General features: G+C 44.1%; 2 protein-coding genes across 2 annotated transcripts; both read left to right on the forward strand.

Moving 5' to 3' along the window:
- Positions 1–12,786: 12,786 nt before the first annotated feature.
- Positions 12,787–16,884, forward strand: LOC142194387 (carbonyl reductase [NADPH] 1-like). Its single transcript, XM_075263502.1, has 3 exons — positions 12,787–13,155; positions 15,880–15,987; positions 16,300–16,884. The coding sequence occupies exons 1-3, from the start codon at positions 12,870–12,872 to the stop codon at positions 16,734–16,736; spliced, it is 831 nt and encodes a 276-aa protein (XP_075119603.1). The 5' UTR covers positions 12,787–12,869; the 3' UTR covers positions 16,737–16,884.
- A 1,399-nt stretch (positions 16,885–18,283) lies between these two features.
- LOC142194342 (carbonyl reductase [NADPH] 1-like) lies at positions 18,284–22,185 on the forward strand. Its single transcript, XM_075263414.1, has 3 exons — positions 18,284–18,697; positions 21,045–21,152; positions 21,729–22,185. The coding sequence occupies exons 1-3, from the start codon at positions 18,376–18,378 to the stop codon at positions 22,163–22,165; spliced, it is 867 nt and encodes a 288-aa protein (XP_075119515.1). The 5' UTR covers positions 18,284–18,375; the 3' UTR covers positions 22,166–22,185.
- Positions 22,186–22,445: the final 260 nt, after the last annotated feature.

Consider the following 22,445-nt stretch of genomic DNA (forward strand, 5'->3'; position numbering starts at 1 on the left):
AAAAACACTTTTTTTGGAACGGCCTCCAATGACCGCGCCATCAGGCAACTTTGACCTTTATGTGTCTGAGTTTTAAAAGAGCCGTCAGGAAAGTAACATTTTTTTCATTTGACGTTTAAGGGGCCGTTCACACTAAGGAATTTGCTGCTGATTTTGAGACGGTTTTCCCCTAAAATTCAGGATAGGTCCTATTTTACGGCCTAGGCTCAATGCTGCAAATGAATGTGTTTTCCAAGGCCACAGACGGCGCACAGATATCATTGTCATCCGTTCTACGATGCACATGTAACCCAAGACTTGTTTCACATAAAAATTTTTACTGTGTTTTAGGGCTTTTTGTGACCTTTATGTGGTGCTTTTTTATGGTGATTTTTAGGCAAAAAAAACACTGTATGCAAATGTTACATATTAATCTGTAAAATATGAAAGTTCCTACGCACCTTGGGGCAAATTTATTACATCTTGTAAGCCAGTTTTCTGGGACATATGGCATAAAAAGTCACAATTGATATAAATTGGGTCCATAGAGATTTACTGATAAATCTGACACATATTATTATTGTTTATTTCTATAGCACCATTAATTCCATGGTGCTGTACATTATTATATTAATTCCATGGTGCTTTACATTATTACATTAATTCCATGGTGCTGTACATTTGGGGGTCACATACAATACACAGAATATACAGGTAGATATAATACTAACAATGACTGGCACATGGGGGGGTAGGGGGCCCTGCCCGCGAGGGCTTACAATCTATGAGGGAAGGGGGATAGAGACAGAAGGAGAGGGGGAGACTGTACAGATGGCGGTGCGATGACAGTGTTATTGGGGGTTGTAGGCCTTCCTTTAGTCTTCAGGGCCTTCTTGAATCCTGTGATTGTGGGGATCAGTCTTATGTGTCTTGGTAGGGAGTTCCAGAGTATGGGGGATGCACGGGAGAAATCTTGGAGGTGGTTGTGTGAGGAGCGGATGAGGGCAGAGCGGAGTAGGAGGTCATTGGAGGATCTGAGGTTACGTGTGGGCAGGTAGCAGGAGATTAGGTCAGAGATATATGGAGGGGACAGGGTGTGGATGGCTTTGTGTGTTAGCGTTAGTAGCTTGAACTCGATTCGCTGGGTTATGGGTAACCAGTGGAAGGACTGGCAGAGGGGAGTAGCCGATGAAGATCGGGGGGTGAGGTGGATTAAGCGAGCAGCGCAGTTTAAGGTGGACTGGAGGGGGGTGAGGGTCTTAGCTGGGAGTCCATGGAGAAGGGTGTTGCAGTAGTCTAAGCGGGAGATTATGAGGGCCTGGACGAGCATCTTGGTAGTTTCAGGGGTGAAGAAGGAGAGGATTCGATGGATGTTCTTGACATATGTCACAAGAGGTCACAGTGCAGGGGTCGGTAACCCCCAACAGACATGCCAAAAGTGGCACGCGAGCTATATTTTCCTGGCATGGCAGATTGTGCTGGGAGGAAGCAAGTAAACTCCAGCAAGGGTTAACTCTACTGACAACAGCCCTACACAGAACGGGCAAGTGGATGATGAGTTATCTGAAGAGAACGTAATCGCACTACACCGGGTCAGGGAAAACGAAAACCAATTAGTAAAGCACCGTCCTCTGACCTGACGCAGCGGGTTCTCTTCAAATAACTCATCGGTCCGCTCTGCTCACTCATACTGCTGCTGTGAGATGAGCTGGGAGAGCCAACTCCCCGCAGCATATGCACAGCATCTCCCAGCTCTTCCTACAGCAGGGACAGTGGATACAACCTACAGTATCACAGCAGAGGCAGCAGCCGGCTTTCCTGTGCACACAGAACATCGTGCACAGTGTTCAGCAGGCTGCAATGGTTTTTGGGAGATGCCTTATTTTCGGGGGGTGCCTTATATTAGCCAATTAAACAGAAACCTCCCCCATGCCTTATTTTCGGGGGATGCAGCTCAAGCCAACACACAATCCAATTTGTTAAAAAAGTTTTTAAATATTAAATATTTTGGCAAGTAATTGCCACTTAAAATTCAATAATATACAGCAGTCACCTCCTGAGGAAGCCAGTCTCGTGGCGAAACGCGTAGGGGTGGTCCTTCTACCTATCAATACATTGTCTTTGGGCGTTTTGCTGACCTTTAAAATCTTTCAACATGACATCAGGTAATTAATACAGTCATTATTATATTGGAACTCTTGTCAGGCTTTGTAGCAGGATGTTACACTTAAATTTGAAGATGGTTGGGCATATTTATGTATGATCTTATGGGTGCTATACTTTTGTCAATGAGACTAGTATTTTTATAGCTGCCTTACACTTTCATGCTCAATTTTGTGTAACAAAATCTTGATGTGTTTCCCATTGCTATTAATGATGCACTGACATAATATTGTATATCTACATTCATGGTTCACATATTTTGAATATTGTTATATATTAATAATATTCTATGGTGAATATAACAGAATTCTGCTATTCCATATATTTATATTGAAATTACCTGAACTTATACTATAGGATTCAGCATAAACACTAGAGATGAGCGAACAGTGTTCTATCGAACACATGTTCGATCGGATATCAGGGTGTTCGCCATGTTCGAATCGAATCGAACACCACGTGGTAAAGTGCGCCAAAATTCGATTCCCCTCCCACCTTCCCTGGCGCCTTTTTTGCACCAATAACAGCGCAGGGGAGGTGGGACAGGAACTACGACACCGGGGGCATTGAAAAAAATTGGAAAAAGTCATTGGCTGCCGAAATCAGGTGACCTCCATTTTAGACGAATAGTGGATTTCAAATCCGGGTCATATGAGAATGTGAACTTTGTGACTATGAGACAGGGATAGCTGTACAGGCAGGGATAGCTAGGGATAACCTTTATTTAGGGGGGAATGTTATTAAAAATAACTTTTTGGGGCTCTATCGGGTGTGTAATTGTGATTTTTGTGAGATAAACTTTTTCCCATAGGGATGCATTGGCCAGCGCTGATTGGCCGAATTCCGTACTCTGGCCAATCAGTGCTGGCCAATGCATTCTATTAGCTTGATGAAGCAGAGTGTGCACAAGGGTTCAAGCGCACCCTCGGCTCTGATGTAGGAGAGCCGAGGGTGCACTTGAACCCTTGTGCACCCTCAGCTCTGCTACATCAGAGCCGAGGGTGCGCTTGAACCCTTGTGCACACTCTGCTTCATCAAGCTAATAGAATGCATTGGCCAGCGCTGATTGGCCAATGTATTCTATTAGCCTGATGAAGTAGAGCTGAATGTGTGTGCTAAGCACACACATTCAGCTCTACTTCATCGGGCTAATAGAATGCATTGGCCAGCGCTGATTGGCCAGAGTACGGAACTCGACCAATCAGCGCTGGCTCTGCTGGAGGAGGCGGAGTCTAAGATCGCTCCACACCAGTCTCCATTCAGGTCCGACCTTAGACTCCGCCTCCTCCGGCAGAGCCAGCGCTGATTGGCCGAAGGCTGGCCAATGCATTCCTATGCGAATGCAGAGACTTAGCAGTGCTGAGTCAGTTTTGCTCAACTACACATCTGATGCACACTCGGCACTGCTACATCAGATGTAGCAATCTGATGTAGCAGAGCCGAGGGTGCACTAGAACCCCTGTGCAAACTCAGTTCACGCTAATAGAATGCATTGGCCAGCGCTGATTGGCCAATGCATTCTATTAGCCCGATGAAGTAGAGCTGAATGTGTGTGCTAAGCACACACATTCAGCACTGCTTCATCACGCCAATACAATGCATTAGCCAGTGCTGATTGGCCAGAGTACGGAATTCGGCCAATCAGCGCTGGCTCTGCTGGAGGAGGCGGAGTCTAAGATCGCTCCACACCAGTCTCCATTCAGGTCCGACCTTAGACTCCGCCTCCTCCAGCAGAGCCAGCGCTGATTGGCCGAATTCCGTACTCTGGCCAATCAGCACTGGCTAATGCATTGTATTGGCGTGATGAAGCAGTGCTGAATGAGTGTGCTTAGCACACACATTCAGCTCTACTTCATCGGGCTAATAGAATGCATTGGCCAATCAGCGCTGGCCAATGCATTCTATTAGCGTGAACTGAGTTTGCACAGGGGTTCTAGTGCACCCTCGGCTCTGCTACATCAGATTGCTACATCTGATGTAGCAGTGCCGAGTGTGCATCAGATGTGTAGTTGAGCAAAACTGACTCAGCACTGCTAAGTCTGCATTCGCATAGGAATGCATTGGCCAGCCTTTGGCCAATCAGCGCTGGCTCTGCCGGAGGAGGCGGAGTCTAAGGTCGGACCTGAATGGAGACTGGTGTGGAGCGATCTTAGACTCCGCCTCCTCCAGCAGAGCCAGCGCTGATTGGTCGAGTTCCGTACTCTGGCCAATCAGCACTGGCCAATGCATTTCTATGGGGAAAAGTTAGCTTGCGAAAATCGCAAACTGACAGGGATTTCCATGAAATAAAGTGACTTTTATGCCCCCAGACATGCTTCCCCTGCTGTCCCAGTGTCATTCCAGGGTGTTGGTATCATTTCCTGGGGTGTCATAGTGGACTTGGTGACCCTCCAGACACGAATTTGGGTTTCCCCCTTAACGAGTATCTGTTCCCCATAGACTATAATGGGGTTCGAAACCCATTCGAACACTCGAACAGTGAGCGGCTGTTCGAATCGAATTTCGAACCTCGAACATTTTAGTGTTCGCTCATCTCTAATAAACACCTTATGCTATTTGTTCTACTTGTCTATTCTGTTTGTGTCTTTGGCTAAATCCATCTGCCCTGCTGTATATTATTGAATTTTAAGTGGCAATTACTTGCCAAAATATTTAATAAATATTTAAAAACTTTTTTAACAAATTGGATTGTGTGTTGGCTTGAGCTTTTTCCGTGATGTTATGGATGATGTTTTTCATGGCCATTTTTTGTGTTACTTGAGGTGCTTCTATGTGAAATTATTTTCGGGGGATGACCTATATAGAGTGCATACAGTGTATACAGCAGTATATAGTGGTATATAGAGTGCATACAGTGTATGCTTTCACACTGTCCAACTACCTCCTGTTTAGCTCCGCCCCCAAATTAGTGTGTAGCTCCACCCACCACATAGCGTTATCCAATGGGACGGCTGAAGGGCCTGTGATGTGTCTGTAAATTCGTGCTAAGCAGTCATGTAGTGACGTCATTTACCGGGATAAAAAGTACCCTTTATGTTAATCGGGGTTCCTATCTATGAGTGTGCCAAATTTCTATAGTCCTAGGAGTCCTGACAGCATGTTCTTTACATTGCTGCAGGGCCGATAGCTCTGCCCACACTGCAGCGCGAGCCAATCGGCTTACTTCTCAAGGGCCTGGGAGGACGTCATCTCAGGTCCTGAAGCAGAAACCAGACCGAACATTGGCGTAATTTGCCATGAAGACCGGCGGCGGAGGGGTGTACAAAGTAGCCTATCTTTCATTCTGGGACCCAAGGTAAGTATATGCAAAATTTCACACATATCCGTTCAGTAGTTTAGGTTTGATTAGGGAACAAACATCCAAACATACAAACCCATAAACAACCAAACACACAAATATTAGTAGGATAGGAAGTAGGATAGGATTAGGACAGGTCTCCTATCTGACCACTAGATGGCTAAATAGAAATAAATTTCCTGCACTCAAATTAATGCTTCCAAAATATTGTGAACTTTTATTAACATCCGACAAAAACGTTTCGGTCTTATATAGACCTTCTTCAGTTTGTCTTAAAAATACAAAAGGAAATAACAAAATATAAGTGATTCCATCTCATAAATATAGTACAAATAATATACAAATAACATACAGACAATAGTACACAACAAGGTAATCAATGGTGTTAGATATGTAGCCCAAAAGGTATAAGGTTTATGACATGTGCATATCTGGGTAACACCATAAAATGAGCAGGCAATAGTAGAGCATGCATAAACAGGTGAAGTAGGTGTATTCAACAAGATGATATACTGCCAAACTGAATAGGATATGTCGCCGTGCTTCTACTGAGGAATGGTGCCCAGCTTACTAGACAAAATGTTATGTCCTATGAATACATTGGTATCACAAATCCTGTACAATCTTACCGGTGGGGTATAGTGGAAAGTGGAAGCTTCTGAAATGGTCCAGGTCAGAGGGTGCAGTAGAGGTATGAGAGTGTGGGGTTAAAAGGGATTTTTGGCGCCAAGAGCCATCAGACCGGGAGCCCCGCCCCTAAAGGGGGCGTGGCCCCAAGCCAAAGGACCCTCGGCGCCTCCCCCACAATGTCTAATCAGCTAAGGGGAAGAAGGAGGAGAAGGAGGATGGCGTTGGTGGTATAGAGGGCAGACACAGGTTTCCCTGTGTCCGCAGCATTATAAGCCGCCCCGTGGAGTGTGGAAGTCGGGCACTTCCGGTTTCTCAGTTAAAATTCCAGGTCATAGAACATATACCCAAGGCCAGACGAGGGGGTGACAGAATTAAAACATTAAAACTCAGAGAGGCTTTTTGGATTCACAAATTCCAAACACTAGAGCCTCGCGGACTGAACCGTGATTATGACATCAGGAGTTTTTGTTAAGTCTTTGCTTAGACTCTTTATTTGATTACTAAAATATATTTTTCTTTCTCTGCAGAATCGATTATGACCTAGGAGGAAAATTATGGTGCCCGGGCAATACTTACCGGTGTCTTCTTACAAGGGGTAGTTCGCTGCCCCTTACCCACTTCTCTTCTTCTTTTCTTTTTTCCTTTCGTTCCCCCTTTCCCCTCCTTCACCTCTTTTTTCTTTTTTCCTTCTTTCCCCCCCCTCCCCTTAGTACCCCCCTTTTTTTTCCCCCCTCTCTTCTGATTTTTCCCCTTTTTTTCCCCATTATTCCTTCACTTTTTTCTTCCTTATTTTTCTCCTTTTTTCTTATTTAGATTTTTTCCCCCTTTTTTTTCCCCTTTTTTTCCCCTTTTTTTTTTCCTTTTTCCTTTTATATACACATGTCCCTTTAATTCCTCCATGTATTCCAGCCTGGAACGCATGGTTATTCCATTATACACTTGTCCTTGTTTTTTATTTTTTATTCTTTATTTTTATTATACTTTCTCCTTCCTTTCTTCTTTCCTGTGATCTACTCCATTAGTTCTTCCTATGTAGACTTGCCTGCACTCTCCTATTATCGGCTATCTTAGCCGAACAACATACTTCCCCCGATGCGTTCCACTGTGGAACGCATAACTTCCGGCCGCGGCACATGCGAGCCGGAAGTGCCCGTCTTCCTTGTGCGTTCCACAGTGGAACGCATAACTTCCTGTCGCGGCACACGCGAACCGGAAGTGCCCGACTTCCACACTCCACGGGGCGGCTTATAATGCTGCGGACACAGGGAAACCTGTGTCTGCCCTCTATACCACCAACGCCATCCTCCTTCTCCTCCTTCTTCCCCTTAGCTGATTAGACATTGTGGGGGAGGCGCCGAGGGTCCTTTGGCTTGGGGCCACGCCCCCTTTAGGGGCGGGGCTCCCGGTCTGATGGCTCTTGGTGCCAAAAATCCCTTTTAACCCCACACTCTCATACCTCTACTGCACCCTCTGACCTGGACCATTTCAGAAGCTTCCACTTTCCACTATACCCCACCGGTAAGATTGTACAGGATTTGTGATACCAATGTATTCATAGGACATAACATTTTGTCTAGTAAGCTGGGCACCATTCCTCAGTAGAAGCACGGCGACATATCCTATTCAGTTTGGCAGTATATCATCTTGTTGAATACACCTACTTCACCTGTTTATGCATGCTCTACTATTGCCTGCTCATTTTATGGTGTTACCCAGATATGCACATGTCATAAACCTTATACCTTTTGGGCTACATATCTAACACCATTGATTACCTTGTTGTGTACTATTGTCTGTATGTTATTTGTATATTATTTGTACTATATTTATGAGATGGAATCACTTATATTTTGTTATTTCCTTTTGTATTTTTAAGACAAACTGAAGAAGGTCTATATAAGACCGAAACGTTTTTGTCGGATGTTAATAAAAGTTCACAATATTTTGGAAGCATTAATTTGAGTGCAGGAAATTTATTTCTATTTTGCTATGGCTATGAGAAGCCTTTTCCTGGCACCAAACTCCTTGACCGAGTGACGGCACATTAAGATTTTAAGGATTATTTCTCCTTGACCGAGCACCGGTATAATGTCCATCAATACATTTTCCTATAATCCTGAAGACACAGCAAATATCATATCCAGAACAACCACATCAGGGGGATTTTTACATATTGCTCCCACTGAATTACGCTCCAGGGATTATGAAAAGGCCTCTAAAGCCCTAGAATCCCTAGGGGCCTACGGTCACATCTTCGACCCACCATTTTCAGCGACAATACGGAGTATTGCTCATTGTTTGAGCAAATTCTGAACAAATGCTCTTTGGACTTGATGACCCTAACAGTTGACTACCTTCAAAAATCCATTACTCAACAACAAGAAAAAATTAAAAGTATTGAGTCACAACTGAGATCCACCCTCTCTGAAACGGATTTCTCCACACTTAAAAATAAAGTAGATTCTACCCTATCTACCTACAGACAGGAACAGGAGAAGAAAAAAAGGAATAAATTTCTACGGGACGCCGAGGATTATACCACCAACCGGGTCTACAAATGGCAGGATACACTCAACTCCTCAAGATTCCACAGAAGAGGTCCCCGTTTCCATGGCTACTCTTCAAATTCAGGTTCGGAGAGCGACCTATCTGGAAATCGTTCCGGACCGTCCACTTTTTTAGGACGGAATTCAAGACCACCCAGAGGAAGAAGACAAGGAGGGGTGGCCAATGCAGGAGAGGACGATCAAACACGGATGACAACTCGCTCACAGGTAATACAACACCACTTGTAGTGAACATTTCCTCCAAGAACTTATCACCCTCCCAACTTAAATTACTTCAGAAAGGCTTGTCCTTCTGTCCTGCTTACAAGTTCAATTCTTTCCAACTTGAAATGGATCTTGAGCGTTTCTTTAGGAATATACGCTTGAAAGCCCATTTTCACAAGGACGAAGTAGCCTCTATTCCAGATACCTCACAGGATACTACTCCTGTGAGCGTCACTACCCTCGGATTGAGAAATAAGAGTACTTATATTCCCCCAAGAGGCTCACATGCGTTAGAAGCATTTGTGGACCTGGTTAAGAAAGATATTAGGGCCCTTTGCACTAATATAGAGAGAGGTACCTGGTTCAATCCTCCCAACCTGACCCCAGAAGAACAAACATCCCTCAAAACCCTTATGGAGGATAAGGACGTAATAATTAAACCCGCAGATAAGGGTGGGGCAATAGTGATATGGGATAAAAGAGCTTATATTCAGGAGATTGAATCTCAGCTCACTGATACCAAAATCTACCAGAAATTACCAGGTAACCCTACCCTATCCATTATGAATAAGATCAAGACTATTATGGACATGTTTTTGGAAAGAAAGATCATTGATTCCAAGACACATGAATTTCTCCTTAAAAAATATCCCATCATTCCTGTCTTTTATGTACTTCCCAAAATACATAAACGATTGGAAAACCCCCCGGGGAGGCCAATCGTAGCTTCAACGGATTCGGTCCTGTCACCCCTGGCCATTGTATTGGAGAGAATACTCACTCCATTAGTCAAAAAAACTAAATCTTTTTTATTAGACACAGGAGACTTCCTAAACCATATTAAGACCCTACCCAAACTAGGACAGGATTGTTGGCTGGTGACGTTTGACGTCAACAGCCTATATACTTCAATAATACATCAGAAAGGTATTGAGGCCACTCGTACATTACTAGAAAATTCCTATAAATCTCCAGCCACAATAGAATTCTGCATGACTGCTTTAGAACTGGTTTTGACTAACAATTTCTTTATGTTCCGTGATGATTTCTTCCTACAGGTACAGGGTACCGCTATGGGGTCCAATGTGGCCCCCCCATATGCAAACGCGTATATGTCATTCTTCGAAGAGAAATACATTTACAACAACATTTTGTTTCAACAACATTGTTTATGTTGGAAAAGGTTCATCGATGACGTTTTCTGCATATGGGAGGGCCCATTGGACACCCTCCTCCATTTTCACTCTTTTTTGAACTCAGTATGGGTTGAACTACAGTTCACCATACACCATAATACACAGCAAATTGATTTCTTAGACACCACAGTGATTAAACAATTTGATGGCTCTCTTCAAACTGACTTATTCACTAAAGCTACAGACCGTAATAGTTTATTACACTATTCTAGCTACCATCCCCCAGCAACTAAAAGATCTCTTCCATGGTCCCAATACCAAAGGGTCTCGCGCATTGTGTCTGACAGCTCACTCAGGGAACAAAGGTTACTAGAAACACAATCTAAATTCACCGAGAGAGGATACCCATCAAAAATCACTACTTTGAACAGAAATCATACCCCCAGAACACACTATGATAACTCTAAGCGTATCCCCTTTATCCATACATTTCATCCGTTTACTTACAAGGTCCACAGAATTATCCGTACCCATTGGCCGTTATTACAAAAAGGTTATCCTGATATTCCATCTTTCACGCAACCTTTCCTTCCATGTTTCAGGAGAGCCGCCAATTTACGCAACAAATTAGTCAAAGCAGACTTAGGCTCAAGTACTAGACAACCACGACAAACATTTCTCAATACCCGCAAAAATGGTACATTTCCTTGTTTACATTGCCCACAATGCAATAACATTCAGAAAGGTGACCATCTTACACATCCATACACAGGTAGGAAGTTTCCTATTAAAGACTACTTTAGTTGCGACACTAATTTTGTAGTCTACATGATTAAATGCCCATGTGGTTTAGCGTATATTGGAGAAACGACACAGGCCATTCGTGACCGTATCTCTCAACATAAGAGTACCATACGAACTAAAAATTTGTTATTACCAATTCCCTACCACTTCCACCAAGCCAAACACACCATTTCTCAGTTAAAATTCCAGGTCATAGAACATATACCCAAGGCCAGACGAGGGGGTGACAGAATTAAAACATTAAAACTCAGAGAGGCTTTTTGGATTCACAAATTCCAAACACTAGAGCCTCGCGGACTGAACCGTGATTATGACATCAGGAGTTTTTGTTAAGTCTTTGCTTAGACTCTTTATTTGATTACTAAAATATATTTTTCTTTCTCTGCAGAATCGATTATGACCTAGGAGGAAAATTATGGTGCCCGGGCAATACTTACCGGTGTCTTCTTACAAGGGGTAGTTCGCTGCCCCTTACCCACTTCTCTTCTTCTTTTCTTTTTTCCTTTCGTTCCCCCTTTCCCCTCCTTCACCTCTTTTTTCTTTTTTCCTTCTTCCCCCCCCCTCCCCTTAGTACTTCCCTTTTTTTTCCCCCCTCTCTTCTGATTTTTCCCCTTTTTTTTCCCCATTATTCCTTCACTTTTTTCTTCCTTATTTTTCTCCTTTTTTCTTATTTAGATTTTTTCCCCCTTTTTTTTCCCCTTTTTTTCCCCTTTTTTTTTTCCTTTTTCCTTTTATATACACATGTCCCTTTAATTCCTCCATGTATTCCAGCCTGGAACGCATGGTTATTCCATTATACACTTGTCCTTGTTTTTTATTTTTTATTCTTTATTTTTATTATACTTTCTCCTTCCTTTCTTCTTTCCTGTGATCTACTCCATTAGTTCTTCCTATGTAGACTTGCCTGCACTCTCCTATTATCGGCTATCTTAGCCGAACAACATACTTCCCCCGATGCGTTCCACTGTGGAACGCATAACTTCCGGCCGCGGCACATGCGAGCCGGAAGTGCCCGTCTTCCTTGTGCGTTCCACAGTGGAACGCATAACTTCCTGTCGCGGCACACGCGAACCGGAAGTGCCCGACTTCCACACTCCACGGGGCGGCTTATAATGCTGCGGACACAGGGAAACCTGTGTCTGCCCTCTATACCACCAACGCCATCCTCCTTCTCCTCCTTCTTCCCCTTAGCTGATTAGACATTGTGGGGGAGGCGCCGAGGGTCCTTTGGCTTGGGGCCACGCCCCCTTTAGGGGCGGGGCTCCCGGTCTGATGGCTCTTGGCGCCAAAAATCCCTTTTAACCCCACACTCTCATACCTCTACTGCACCCTCTGACCTGGACCATTTCAGAAGCTTCCACTTTCCACTATACCCCACCGGTAAGATTGTACAGGATTTGTGATACCAATGTATTCATAGGACATAACATTTTGTCTAGTAAGCTGGGCACCATTCCTCAGTAGAAGCACGGCGACATATCCTATTCAGTTTGGCAGTATATCATCTTGTTGAATACACCTACTTCACCTGTTTATGCATGCTCTACTATTGCCTGCTCATTTTATGGTGTTACCCAGATATGCACATGTCATAAACCTTATACCTTTTGGGCTACATATCTAACACCATTGATTACCTTGTTGTGTACTATTGTCTGTATGTTATTTGTATATTATTTGTACTATATTTATGAGATGGAATCACTTATATTTTGTTATTTCCTTTTGTATTTTTAAGACAAACTGAAGAAGGTCTATATAAGACCGAAACGTTTTTGTCGGATGTTAATAAAAGTTCACAATATTTTGGAAGCATTAATTTGAGTGCAGGAAATTTATTTCTATTTTGCTATGGCTATGAGAAGCCTTTTCCTGGCACCAAACTCCTTGACCGAGTGACGGCACATTAAGATTTTAATGACCACTAGATGGCGGCAGTATCACACAGCTCTATGCGTAGGCGGCAGCACTTAGTCCAGGCCTTTTGGGGAGGGGCTGCGTCAGCTTCCTTGTATTATTACCTCCTGTCTGTACCCTGCACACTGCATTTCTGCTTCTCTTCTTGTGCACATAGTAAGTGCTGTCAGCATGGCCGGAGCGCGGGTTGCAGTAGTCACAGGGGGTAATAAGGGTGTTGGGCTGGCCGTGGTCAGGGCTATGTGCAAGCAATTCCAGGGAGACGTGTATCTGACAGCCAGGAACCCCAAACTTGGAGAAGAAGCTGTCCAGGCCCTGAATAAGGAGGGGTTGTGCCCGCTATTCCATCAGCTGGACATTAATGACCCGAACAGTATCCGGGTACTGCGCGATTTCTTAAAGGAAAAGTATGGCGGTCTGGATGTGCTGATCAATAATGCAGGAATTGCATTTAAAGGTAAGTCCCGCAGGTAATTGACTCCTATATCAGGGGACTTATTAAAACTGGTGCTTGATACGTCATCCATAATCTATTCCCCGCAGGCTTCGGATGCATCTCTAGATAATATCGAGTTTCTCAAGTGAAATTTACACCAACTGGGGCAGATTTCAGCCGTTATTTGCTCCAGATTTCTGACACAAATAATGTTAAATTTGTCGTCTTGTAAAACTTTTGCCATTTAGTTTACGCCAGTTGTAAGATAAACCTTCCCCAGTGACTACCAACAACATTTTGCAAAATGCAAACACTTAAAGGGATTGTCTTGTTTAGAAAATACCCTACTAGGGAATACCGGGCAACATATGGGGTCTCCTATTCAGGACCAGAGCAGATGGAAAGAGCCCCTATTGTCTGCAGCTCCGGGACATGTTGGGGGTTGTAATTCCACAGGTCGGAGATGGCTGACATGTTGACTATGCTGGTACCGTTGTGTCTGTGCCCATTACATGCGGCTGTAGATCTGCATAGTCATGCTGAGCTGGGTCTTCTCCACAACCTGTATTTCTGGTTTTATCATAACATTTTTTTGTTGTGTTAAGTTTTTTGGAAAGTCAGATAAGTGCTGGATTATTCCCAAAGGAGAATTTTGCCAGTAATATGGTGTAAATGATATGTCCATGAATCCCTGCCCGACTGTAGATCTAATGATCCTGTAGATCTGCACTCGACCATAGAGGTACCAAACAGACCCATAGTGGACAATAGACACAAGTTCTGTGCGAACAAAGTCCAAAGTGCAGCCATAGTGCAAACGCAGATGAGAGCTTGTCCAACCATCCGAAACCATGAAAACAATGCAGACAACCTATGACCACCTTGAGAGGTCCAATGTTATCACAAAGGTCATCAGATTATTACAAGACATTCCACCGCTCCACATCAGAGCATTAAAGGGAACAGGGATTGCCGGACTTCCTATACTTTCCATTGCTGTGAGCAGGGGCAGATTCTTAGGGCGAAATGTGTGGACGCTCGGGCCCAATTCTGCAAGGGGGCCCAACGTGAAGTCATTGTCCCCACATTAAGCCCCATTATAATCCGGCCTCCTGAGTGACATCAGGGACCACTGAGACCTGTGATCTGGCCTCAGCGCTCATGTGGGTCACACCAACATTATGACGCTTGTGTCCTTACCTAATGATGCCCACATAACCGCTAAGGCCCAACCACAGGTCTCAGCAGTCCATGAATGGAGAACGTGCCAAATTCCATGTTTTCTAATTCCCCTGGGTCTACAATTATTCTACTCTGCGCTATGAAGTGACCCCAGAGTATAATAGAATTTTTGGAAAATTAGCAGTTGGTGTTTATACAGTTTAGGGGCCACTACACTACATTATTCTGTCACAGAAATCTTTGGCATGAATTGGGGAAGGGGCACCACTTTCTGAACAGCCTGGGGTCCATGGTACCCTTATTACACCCCTGGCTGTGAGAGGAGAAGAACTCAGAACTCCCATAGAAGTATATGGAAAGCGCTGCACATGCAGTCACCTCTCTGCTTACAATGGGGGCAAGACAGATTGAGGGACCTTCATTCTCAGGATTGATGCGGGTCCCCCCTCTATTGAACATTTAGGGTGCATTTTGTGGATATGCCATAAATGTCTCAGGGAATATCCCTTTAAGGTGAGTCAAGTGCAATAAGGGTGTGCCAGAGCCTCCAAGGGTTCTGTGTCCACGCCCCCATTGCACTTGAGGCTCATTTGCATATTCCTTCCAACAGCTTTTTTAACCCCAATTGTCACCACTGTAAGTGTAGAGACGGCCTCGCACCTAGTGATGGACTTACCTACTGGGGATGACACCTCAGCGGACACTTTATTCCTTTAAGACTCCATATTAGAGAAAATGTATTAAAATTCATCGAAAATCAGATCTTGTTGCTGATAGTAACCAGCTCTTATCTCCTAAATTACTATAGAACAATCAAAGCTGTTCTGGGATTGGTTGTTATGGGCCACGTAGCATCTAAGTAAATAGGTATACCAAACAAATAACGTGGCGTGTAGAAGTTATAAGGTCAAAACTGGAGTTGGGCCCGGTGGGTTTTACACCTTTTGACTTGGATACTTGGTTGTGTTCGGTGGTATGCCGATGTATTCCACCATTGGTGACTTGCTGTCTATGTATTAGGATCTTCGAGGATAGGCTACGGCCGGTGAAGGCCATCTCCCATGGAGACTGTGATTTTTACGTATTGGAATAATCTGATGTCCTTCACTGGGTGTCCGTAGGCCTCACGTATTGCTTTTATTACTTAGGCCAGGGGCATTGTATTTCAACATAGATCCTTATGACCATGTACATGGCCTCTTATGACTGAGGGACCTAAAAAGTCTGTGTACTATAAGGATACAGTACTTGTCCCAGCTACTTCTACTCAGGGCTGGAGAGTCGCTAGGCCAAACCACCGACTCCTCTATTCCTCTGAGTCTGTATGACCGTCACTGTCAGCCATTTATGAAGGTGTTGGACTGTGGAGAAATAGAGGAGTCGGTAACAAACATCTACACGTGTAGCACAGTATTGGTGGTCACTTGGCAGCTTACTACTACAAACATGTATTTATATCCAAGCATAAAGTCCGTCACACGTGTGGTCACTCTTCATTGCAATCAATTGAATCCATACGCGACTTTCTTAACCAGACCATCATGTAATTTCTATTTTTTACAGTTTCTGACACAACCCCATTTGGTACCCAAGCTGAAGTTACTCTGAAGACCAACTACTTTGGCACACGAGATGTTTCCAATGAGCTTCTTCCACTTATTAAACCAAACGGTAAGTTCCAGAAAATCTCCTAGGGCCTTGAGCACCTAACATGTATCTCTGTTACTCCTGTAGAAATACAGAGGAAATCCCACCCAACATTAGGCTATGGGTGAGGCTATGGGAGCCTCCATAGACATCAGATTATCGACTGATATTTTGGACAAATTTCCAATACGGTTCTGCTGCTTAACAGTAGAGAACCCCCGTGGTTTTAGGTTATGGCTGAGGGTTTGGTAGTCCCCATGGACATCACATTTTTGTCTTAGCCCTAGGACCATTTCTCGAGTGTGCTGCTAAATACCATATATCATGTTCTTACAGGAAGAGTTGTCAATGTGTCCAGCATGGTCAGCCCCTCCTCTCTCTCCAAATGCAGCAAGGAACTTAAAGAAAAATTCTGCAGTGACACCATCACCGAAGACGAATTGACAAAGCTGATGGAGAAGTTTGTGGAAGATGCCAAGAATGGAGACCATCAAGAGAAGGGCTGGGCAAACACTGCTTATGGGATGTCCAAAATCGGGGTAACAGTGTTGTCCAAAATTCAAGCGCGTCAACTCAAGGAGTCCAGGAAAGGAGAGGGCATTATTCTCAATGCTTGCTGCCCAGGGTGGGTGAGGACTGATATGGCAGGGCCAAATGCCACCAAGTCCCCAGATGAAGGTGCCGTGACCCCTGTATATCTGGCTCTTCTCCCAATTGGAGTGGATGCACCCTATGGGGAGTTGGTCAGTGATAAGGAAGTTGTCCCCTGGTAGATCCATGTGAATCCCTGGAAAACCAATGCCGCGTTGCCCTTACGTCAGCTGTTTCCTTAACTGACACTCCTATTGCATAAATGATTTGTTCTTTTTTTTTTCGGTAAAATGAAGTTTTTATGTAAAAATAAAGATTTGCTTAACTGTAGGATTTATCGATTTATAGTCTTGTATGAACGTGGTCGCAACGAGACTGTGAAATCCCCTTCTATGCCATTTGCCCCAAGGGATATTTTTTTGTTTTTCTGTAGATTGTAAGCCCCGTATAGGGATCACAATGTATATTTTTCCCTATCAGTATGTCTATCGAGTACAGGAGGAAATCAATGCAAACACAGGGAGAACATGCAAACGCCTTGCAGAGGTTTTGTATTTGGCAGGAGTCGAGCCCAGGACTCCAGCGCTGCAAGGCTGCAGTGCTAACCACTGAGCCACCATTTTGCCCCTGATATTTTCATTCAAAGGGCGTGTACCACGTATGGTGGCATCATAGGTTAGGCCAAGTCATTAGCTGTAGTGGTCACGTGGGCATTTATGGCGGCACAAAATCACTAACAGAAACTGAGCAGAGTCCTTTGGGGATCACCGGAGCAGGGAAGGATTAAAGAGGTGAGTAAAGGGGTCTTTCAAATATTTTATTTTTGGTAATTTTTTTTAAAATTTTCTAGATAACCCACAATTTTGTTCACCGGTAGCCACCATGACAGTGTGCCCATGAATATTGGCGTGAGGCCAGGCGTCATAAATATGCCTCGTTCTGTTTCCATGTCACTTTTTTCCCTTTTTTCAGACAGTTTCCTGTTAAAGGGGTTGTCCAGTTAAAAACAATATTTGAGAGACAAATGTCATTAGTTATATAATGAAAAGTTGAACAATTTTCCAATACACTTTTGTTTCCCTTTGCAGAATGGCAGGAAACCCACACAAACACAGGGAGAACATGCAAACTCCTTGCAGGTGTTTTTTCCTTAGCAGGATTTGAACCCAGGACTCCAGCGCTGCAAGGCTATAGTGCTAACCACTGAGCCACCGTGCTGCCAATTTCCCAATATACTTTCGGTACCAATTCCTCCCTGTTTTCTAATCTCTGTTTGCTGTCATTCATTATTTTATATAAATTGGGTCCATAGAGATTTACTGATAAATCTGAAACGTCACAAGCATTTACTATCGTATATGCAAATGTAAGCCTTAAGCCCTATTCACATCTGCGTTCATGGAGTCTGCTTGGGGCACCCCCGAATGGAAACCTATGCACATTAAAACCTGTGGACCATAGACTATAATGGGGTCCGCGTGGTTCTTTGAATGAAACATGCAGAGAGAAATTTCCTGCAAGCAACACTTTTCTCTCCGCATGATTCGTGCAGAAACCACATGGGCTCCATTATAGTCTATGGGGTCTGCCTTGTTTTCATACGTAACCACTTTTTAATGAGAATAGGTTTCCATTTGGGGGGGGAGGTCCCCAAGCGGACTTCCCAAACGCAGATGTGAACCAGGCCTTAGGTCATTTATTAAGATATTTCTATCTGACCGCTAGATGTGGGCGGCAGGTGATAGCACTTAGTCCAGGCCTTGTGGGGAGGGGCTGCATCAGCTTACTTGTATATATTATTACCTCCTGTCTGTGCCCTGCATGGTGCATTTCTACTTTTGTTCTTGTGCTGTCAGCATGGCCGGAGTGCGGGTTTCAGTAGTCACAGGGGCTAATAAGGGTGTTGGGCTGGCTGTGGTCAGGGCCCTTTGCAAACAGTTCCAGGGAGACGTGTACCTGACAGCCAGGAACCCCAAACTTGGAAAAGAAGCTGTCCAGGCCCTGAATAATGAGGGGTTGTCCCCGTTATTCCATCAGCTGGACATTACTGACCAGACCAGTATCCAGGCACTGCGGGGTTTCTTAAAGGAGAAGTATGGCGGACTGGATGTGCTCATCAATAATGCAGGATTTGGATTTAGAGGTAAGTCCTGCAGGTAATTGACTCCATGTCAGGAGATTTATTAAAACTGGTGCTTGTTATGTTGCCCATAATCTATTCCCCGTTGGCATCCGATGCGCCTCTTGATAATTTTTATGCACCTTGAGTGACTCCTGCACCAGGAGCTGAAACTTACACCAGCTGGGGCAGATTTCAGCTGTTATTTGCCCCAGATTTCTGAAGTAAATAATGTGACTTTTTGTAAAAAGTTGCAAAAACTGCACTACATTCAATAGCAGAAACTGGTGTAAATTGTGAAATAAACCTCCCCTGCTGACTACCCGCAACATTATTCTAAATGCAAACACTTAAAGGGATTGTCTTGTTTATAAGATGCCTTACTGGGGAATTCTGGGTAATAATGGGGTCCCCTATTCAGGAACAGAGCAGATGGAAAGAGCCCCTGTTGTCTGCAGCTCCGGGGCATGTTGAAGGTTGTAATTCCACAGGTTGGCGTTGGCTGACATGTTGGTACTGTTGTCTGTGCCCATTACATGTGGCTGTAGATCTGCCCACTCTTGCTGAGCTGTGTCCGCTCCACAACCTGCACGTCTGGTTTTATTATGAAGCTTTTTGCTATGTCACATTTTTTTTGCACATCAGGTAATGCTGCTATTTACACTTTGGTTACCAATGCAGTTCCAAAAAAGAGCTGCCGTCCAGCTTTCTTTGAATCCTGCAAGGCATATGTGCTTAATCGCATCCCTCCTGTTATGATACCTCTACATGAACATATGCATCTTGCCTGAAATATGGTGTCGCTTATCTATCCCAACCTAACTGTAGGTCTAATGATCCTGTAGATCTGCACTCGACCATAGACATATTGAACAGGCCCATAGTGGGCAATGGACACACAAGTTCTATGTGAACAAAGTCCAAGGTGCAGCCATAGTGCAAAAACAGATGAAAGCTTGTCCAACCATCCATGTCATGACAGCAATGCGGACAACCTATGACCACCTTCAGAAGTCCACTATTATCACAAAGATCATCAGATAATTCTAAGACATTCCACTGCTCCACATCAGAGCATTAAAGGGGTACTTCCATCTCCAGAACAGGGGTTGCCGGACTTCCTATACTTTCCATTGCTGTGAGCAGGGGGCAGATAAGGTCAAAATGTGTGGACGCCCGGGCCCAACTCTGCAAGGGGGCCCAGCATCAAGTGATTGCCCCCACATTAGGCCCCATTATATTCCGGGACCACTTAGACCTGTGATCTGGCCTCAGCGGTCTGGTGGGTCACATGAACATTATGACGCTTGTGTCCTTACATAATGATGCTGGAGTGATCCACGTAACCGCTGAGGCCCAACCACACGTCTTGGTGGTCCCTGATGTCACTCAGGAGGCCCAAAGAGGACAGTGACAAACGCTGGAAACCAGTGGAGGTGAGTAAGATAGTTTGCTATGTTTTGTGACTTCCCCTAGGTCTCCATTTCTACTTTGGGCTATGAAGTGACCCCAGAGAATTATAGTATTTTTGCAAAATTAGCTGTATATTTTTTTTCTATTAGAGTAGGGGCCACTATGGGACATTATTCTGCCACAGGGATCTTTGGCATGATGTGGGGGTGCTTTCTGAACAGCTAGGGGGCCCACGTTATCCTTATTACACCCCTGGCTGTGAGAGGAGAAAAACTCAGAACTTCCATAGAAGTGAATGGAGACAGCTACATATGCAGGGTCACCTTTCCGCTTACAATGGTGGCAGGACAGATTGTGGGACCTTCATTCTCAGGCTTGAGGTCTTGCACCTTTTTACTTGGTTGCGTTCAGTGCTATGCCATTGGTGACTTCCTGTCTTTTTCTATGATGGCGATCTTTGAGAATACGCCATGGCCGGTGAAGGCCGTCTCCCATACAGACTGTAATTTTTACGTATTGGAATAATCTGATGTCCTTCATGAGAGAGTTATTCTCAAGGTGTCCATAGGCATAGTTTTTCAATATGGATCCTTGTGACCACGTACATGGCCTCTTATGACTGAGTGGCCTACAAAATCTGTTGTATAAGGAACCAGGACATCTACGAGCTACTTCCACCCAGGGCTGTGGAGTCGCTAGGCCAAACCACCAACTCATGACTGTGGAAAAATAGAGAAGTCAAAGTCAGTGGTTCGGCCTAGCGACGTCAAAGCCCTGACATCTATACAGAGATCAGCGAACACTTATTGGTCAAACCTGACTTGGTAGCTAACTACTACAGACACATCTTTATCCAGCCAGGAACTTGGTCACTCTTCTGCCCTCAATTGAATCTGTATGCAAAATTTGTACCTATCTTGATGTAATTTCTAAATTTTTTTAATTTTTTTTTCTCCAGCTGGGAACATAATCCCATTTGCTACCCAAGCTGAAACTACTCTGAAGATCAACTATTTTGGCACACGAGATGTTTCCAATGAGCTGCTGCCACTTATTAAACCAAATGGTAAGTGCATGGTAATAATTATGGGCGATGTAAGGTGACGCACCACAACCACCAGGGGTTAAATTTAAGAAATTCTAGTTTCCACTTTTTTTTTTTTTTTTGTTGGATGTAGCTAACTTTTATTTTATTTTTTTTGCATAAGTAACAATAGGATGTGCGACCATATTGGTTAGAATCTTCTCAGAAACAAATTGGCCATATATGTAAAAAAAAAAAAAAAAAAAAAAAAACAGGCCGGCTAGATACTCATTATAAATGGTTAATAATTGAGGACCATTACCATAGTCAGTTCCCCCCCAGAGAAGCTCATAGGGCCTTGAGCACCTAACATGTACCTCTGTTACTCCTGTAGAAATCCAGAAGAAATCCCACCCAATATTAGGCCCCATAAACCTCAGATTATGGACTGATATTTTGGAAAAAATTTCATAGGCCTTTGCTGCTTAACAGGAGAGAACCCCTTTGATTTTAGGCTATGGGTGAGGGTTTGGTAGTCCCCATGGACATCATATTATTGGCTTAGCCCTAGGACCGTCTCTATTGAGCTTCTAAATACCATATATCATGTTCTTACAGGAAGAGTTGTCAATGTGTCCAGCATGGTCAGCCACACCGCTCTCGCCAAATGCAGCAATGAACTTAAGGAAAAATTCCGCAGTGACACCATCACCGAAGACGAGCTGACGAAGCTGATGGAGAAGTTTTTGGAAGATGCCAAGAATGGAGATTATCTGGAGAAGGGCTGGCCAAACACTAACTATGGGGTGTCCAAAATCGGGGTAACAGTGTTGTCCAAAATTCAAGCGCGTCAACTCGAGGAGACCAGGAAAGGAGAGGGCATTATACTCAATGCCTGCTGCCCAGGGTGGGTGAGGACTGATTTGACTGGCCCAGAAGCCCCAAAGTCTCCAGATGAAGGTGCTGAGACTCCGGTATATTTGGCTCTTCTCCCAACTGGAGTGGAATCACCATATGGAGAGTTGGTTCACGAAAAGGAAGTTGTCCCCTGGTAGATCCCTTTGAATCTGTGGAAAACCAACTTTTCTGGAAATGTAGTTTATATGTAAAAATAAAGATTTACTAAACTGTAGGATTTATTGTTTGTCTTTTATGGATAGATTTGTGCATATTTTGGAACAGTTACAGAACTGTATGCAGTCTCATCCTGGTGTGCACCACACTTGTCCTCCAGGAGGTCAGGTCATAAGCGAGTACTATTTGAAATTCCCGCTTCGAATAGCACACACCCATAGGAATGAATGGACGCAGCCAGCACGCAGGGGGTTAAATGGC

This window comes from Leptodactylus fuscus, chromosome 2 (genome assembly GCF_031893055.1).
Source record: "Leptodactylus fuscus isolate aLepFus1 chromosome 2, aLepFus1.hap2, whole genome shotgun sequence".
NCBI lineage: Eukaryota > Metazoa > Chordata > Amphibia > Anura > Leptodactylidae > Leptodactylus > Leptodactylus fuscus.

Excerpts from the sequence above, each read along its gene's own strand:
- LOC142194342 (XM_075263414.1), top strand. The coding sequence starts at position 18,376 with ATGGTGCATTTCTACTTTTGTTCTTGTGCTGTCAGCATGGCCGGAGTG. Across the intron at positions 18,698-21,044 it reads TGCAGGATTTGGATTTAGAG|CTGGGAACATAATCCCATTT; the intron begins GTAAGTCCTGCA and ends TTTTTTCTCCAG. Across the intron at positions 21,153-21,728 it reads GCCACTTATTAAACCAAATG|GAAGAGTTGTCAATGTGTCC; the intron begins GTAAGTGCATGG and ends ATGTTCTTACAG.
- LOC142194387 (XM_075263502.1), top strand. The coding sequence starts at position 12,870 with ATGGCCGGAGCGCGGGTTGCAGTAGTCACAGGGGGTAATAAGGGTGTT. Across the intron at positions 13,156-15,879 it reads TGCAGGAATTGCATTTAAAG|TTTCTGACACAACCCCATTT; the intron begins GTAAGTCCCGCA and ends TATTTTTTACAG. Across the intron at positions 15,988-16,299 it reads TCCACTTATTAAACCAAACG|GAAGAGTTGTCAATGTGTCC; the intron begins GTAAGTTCCAGA and ends ATGTTCTTACAG.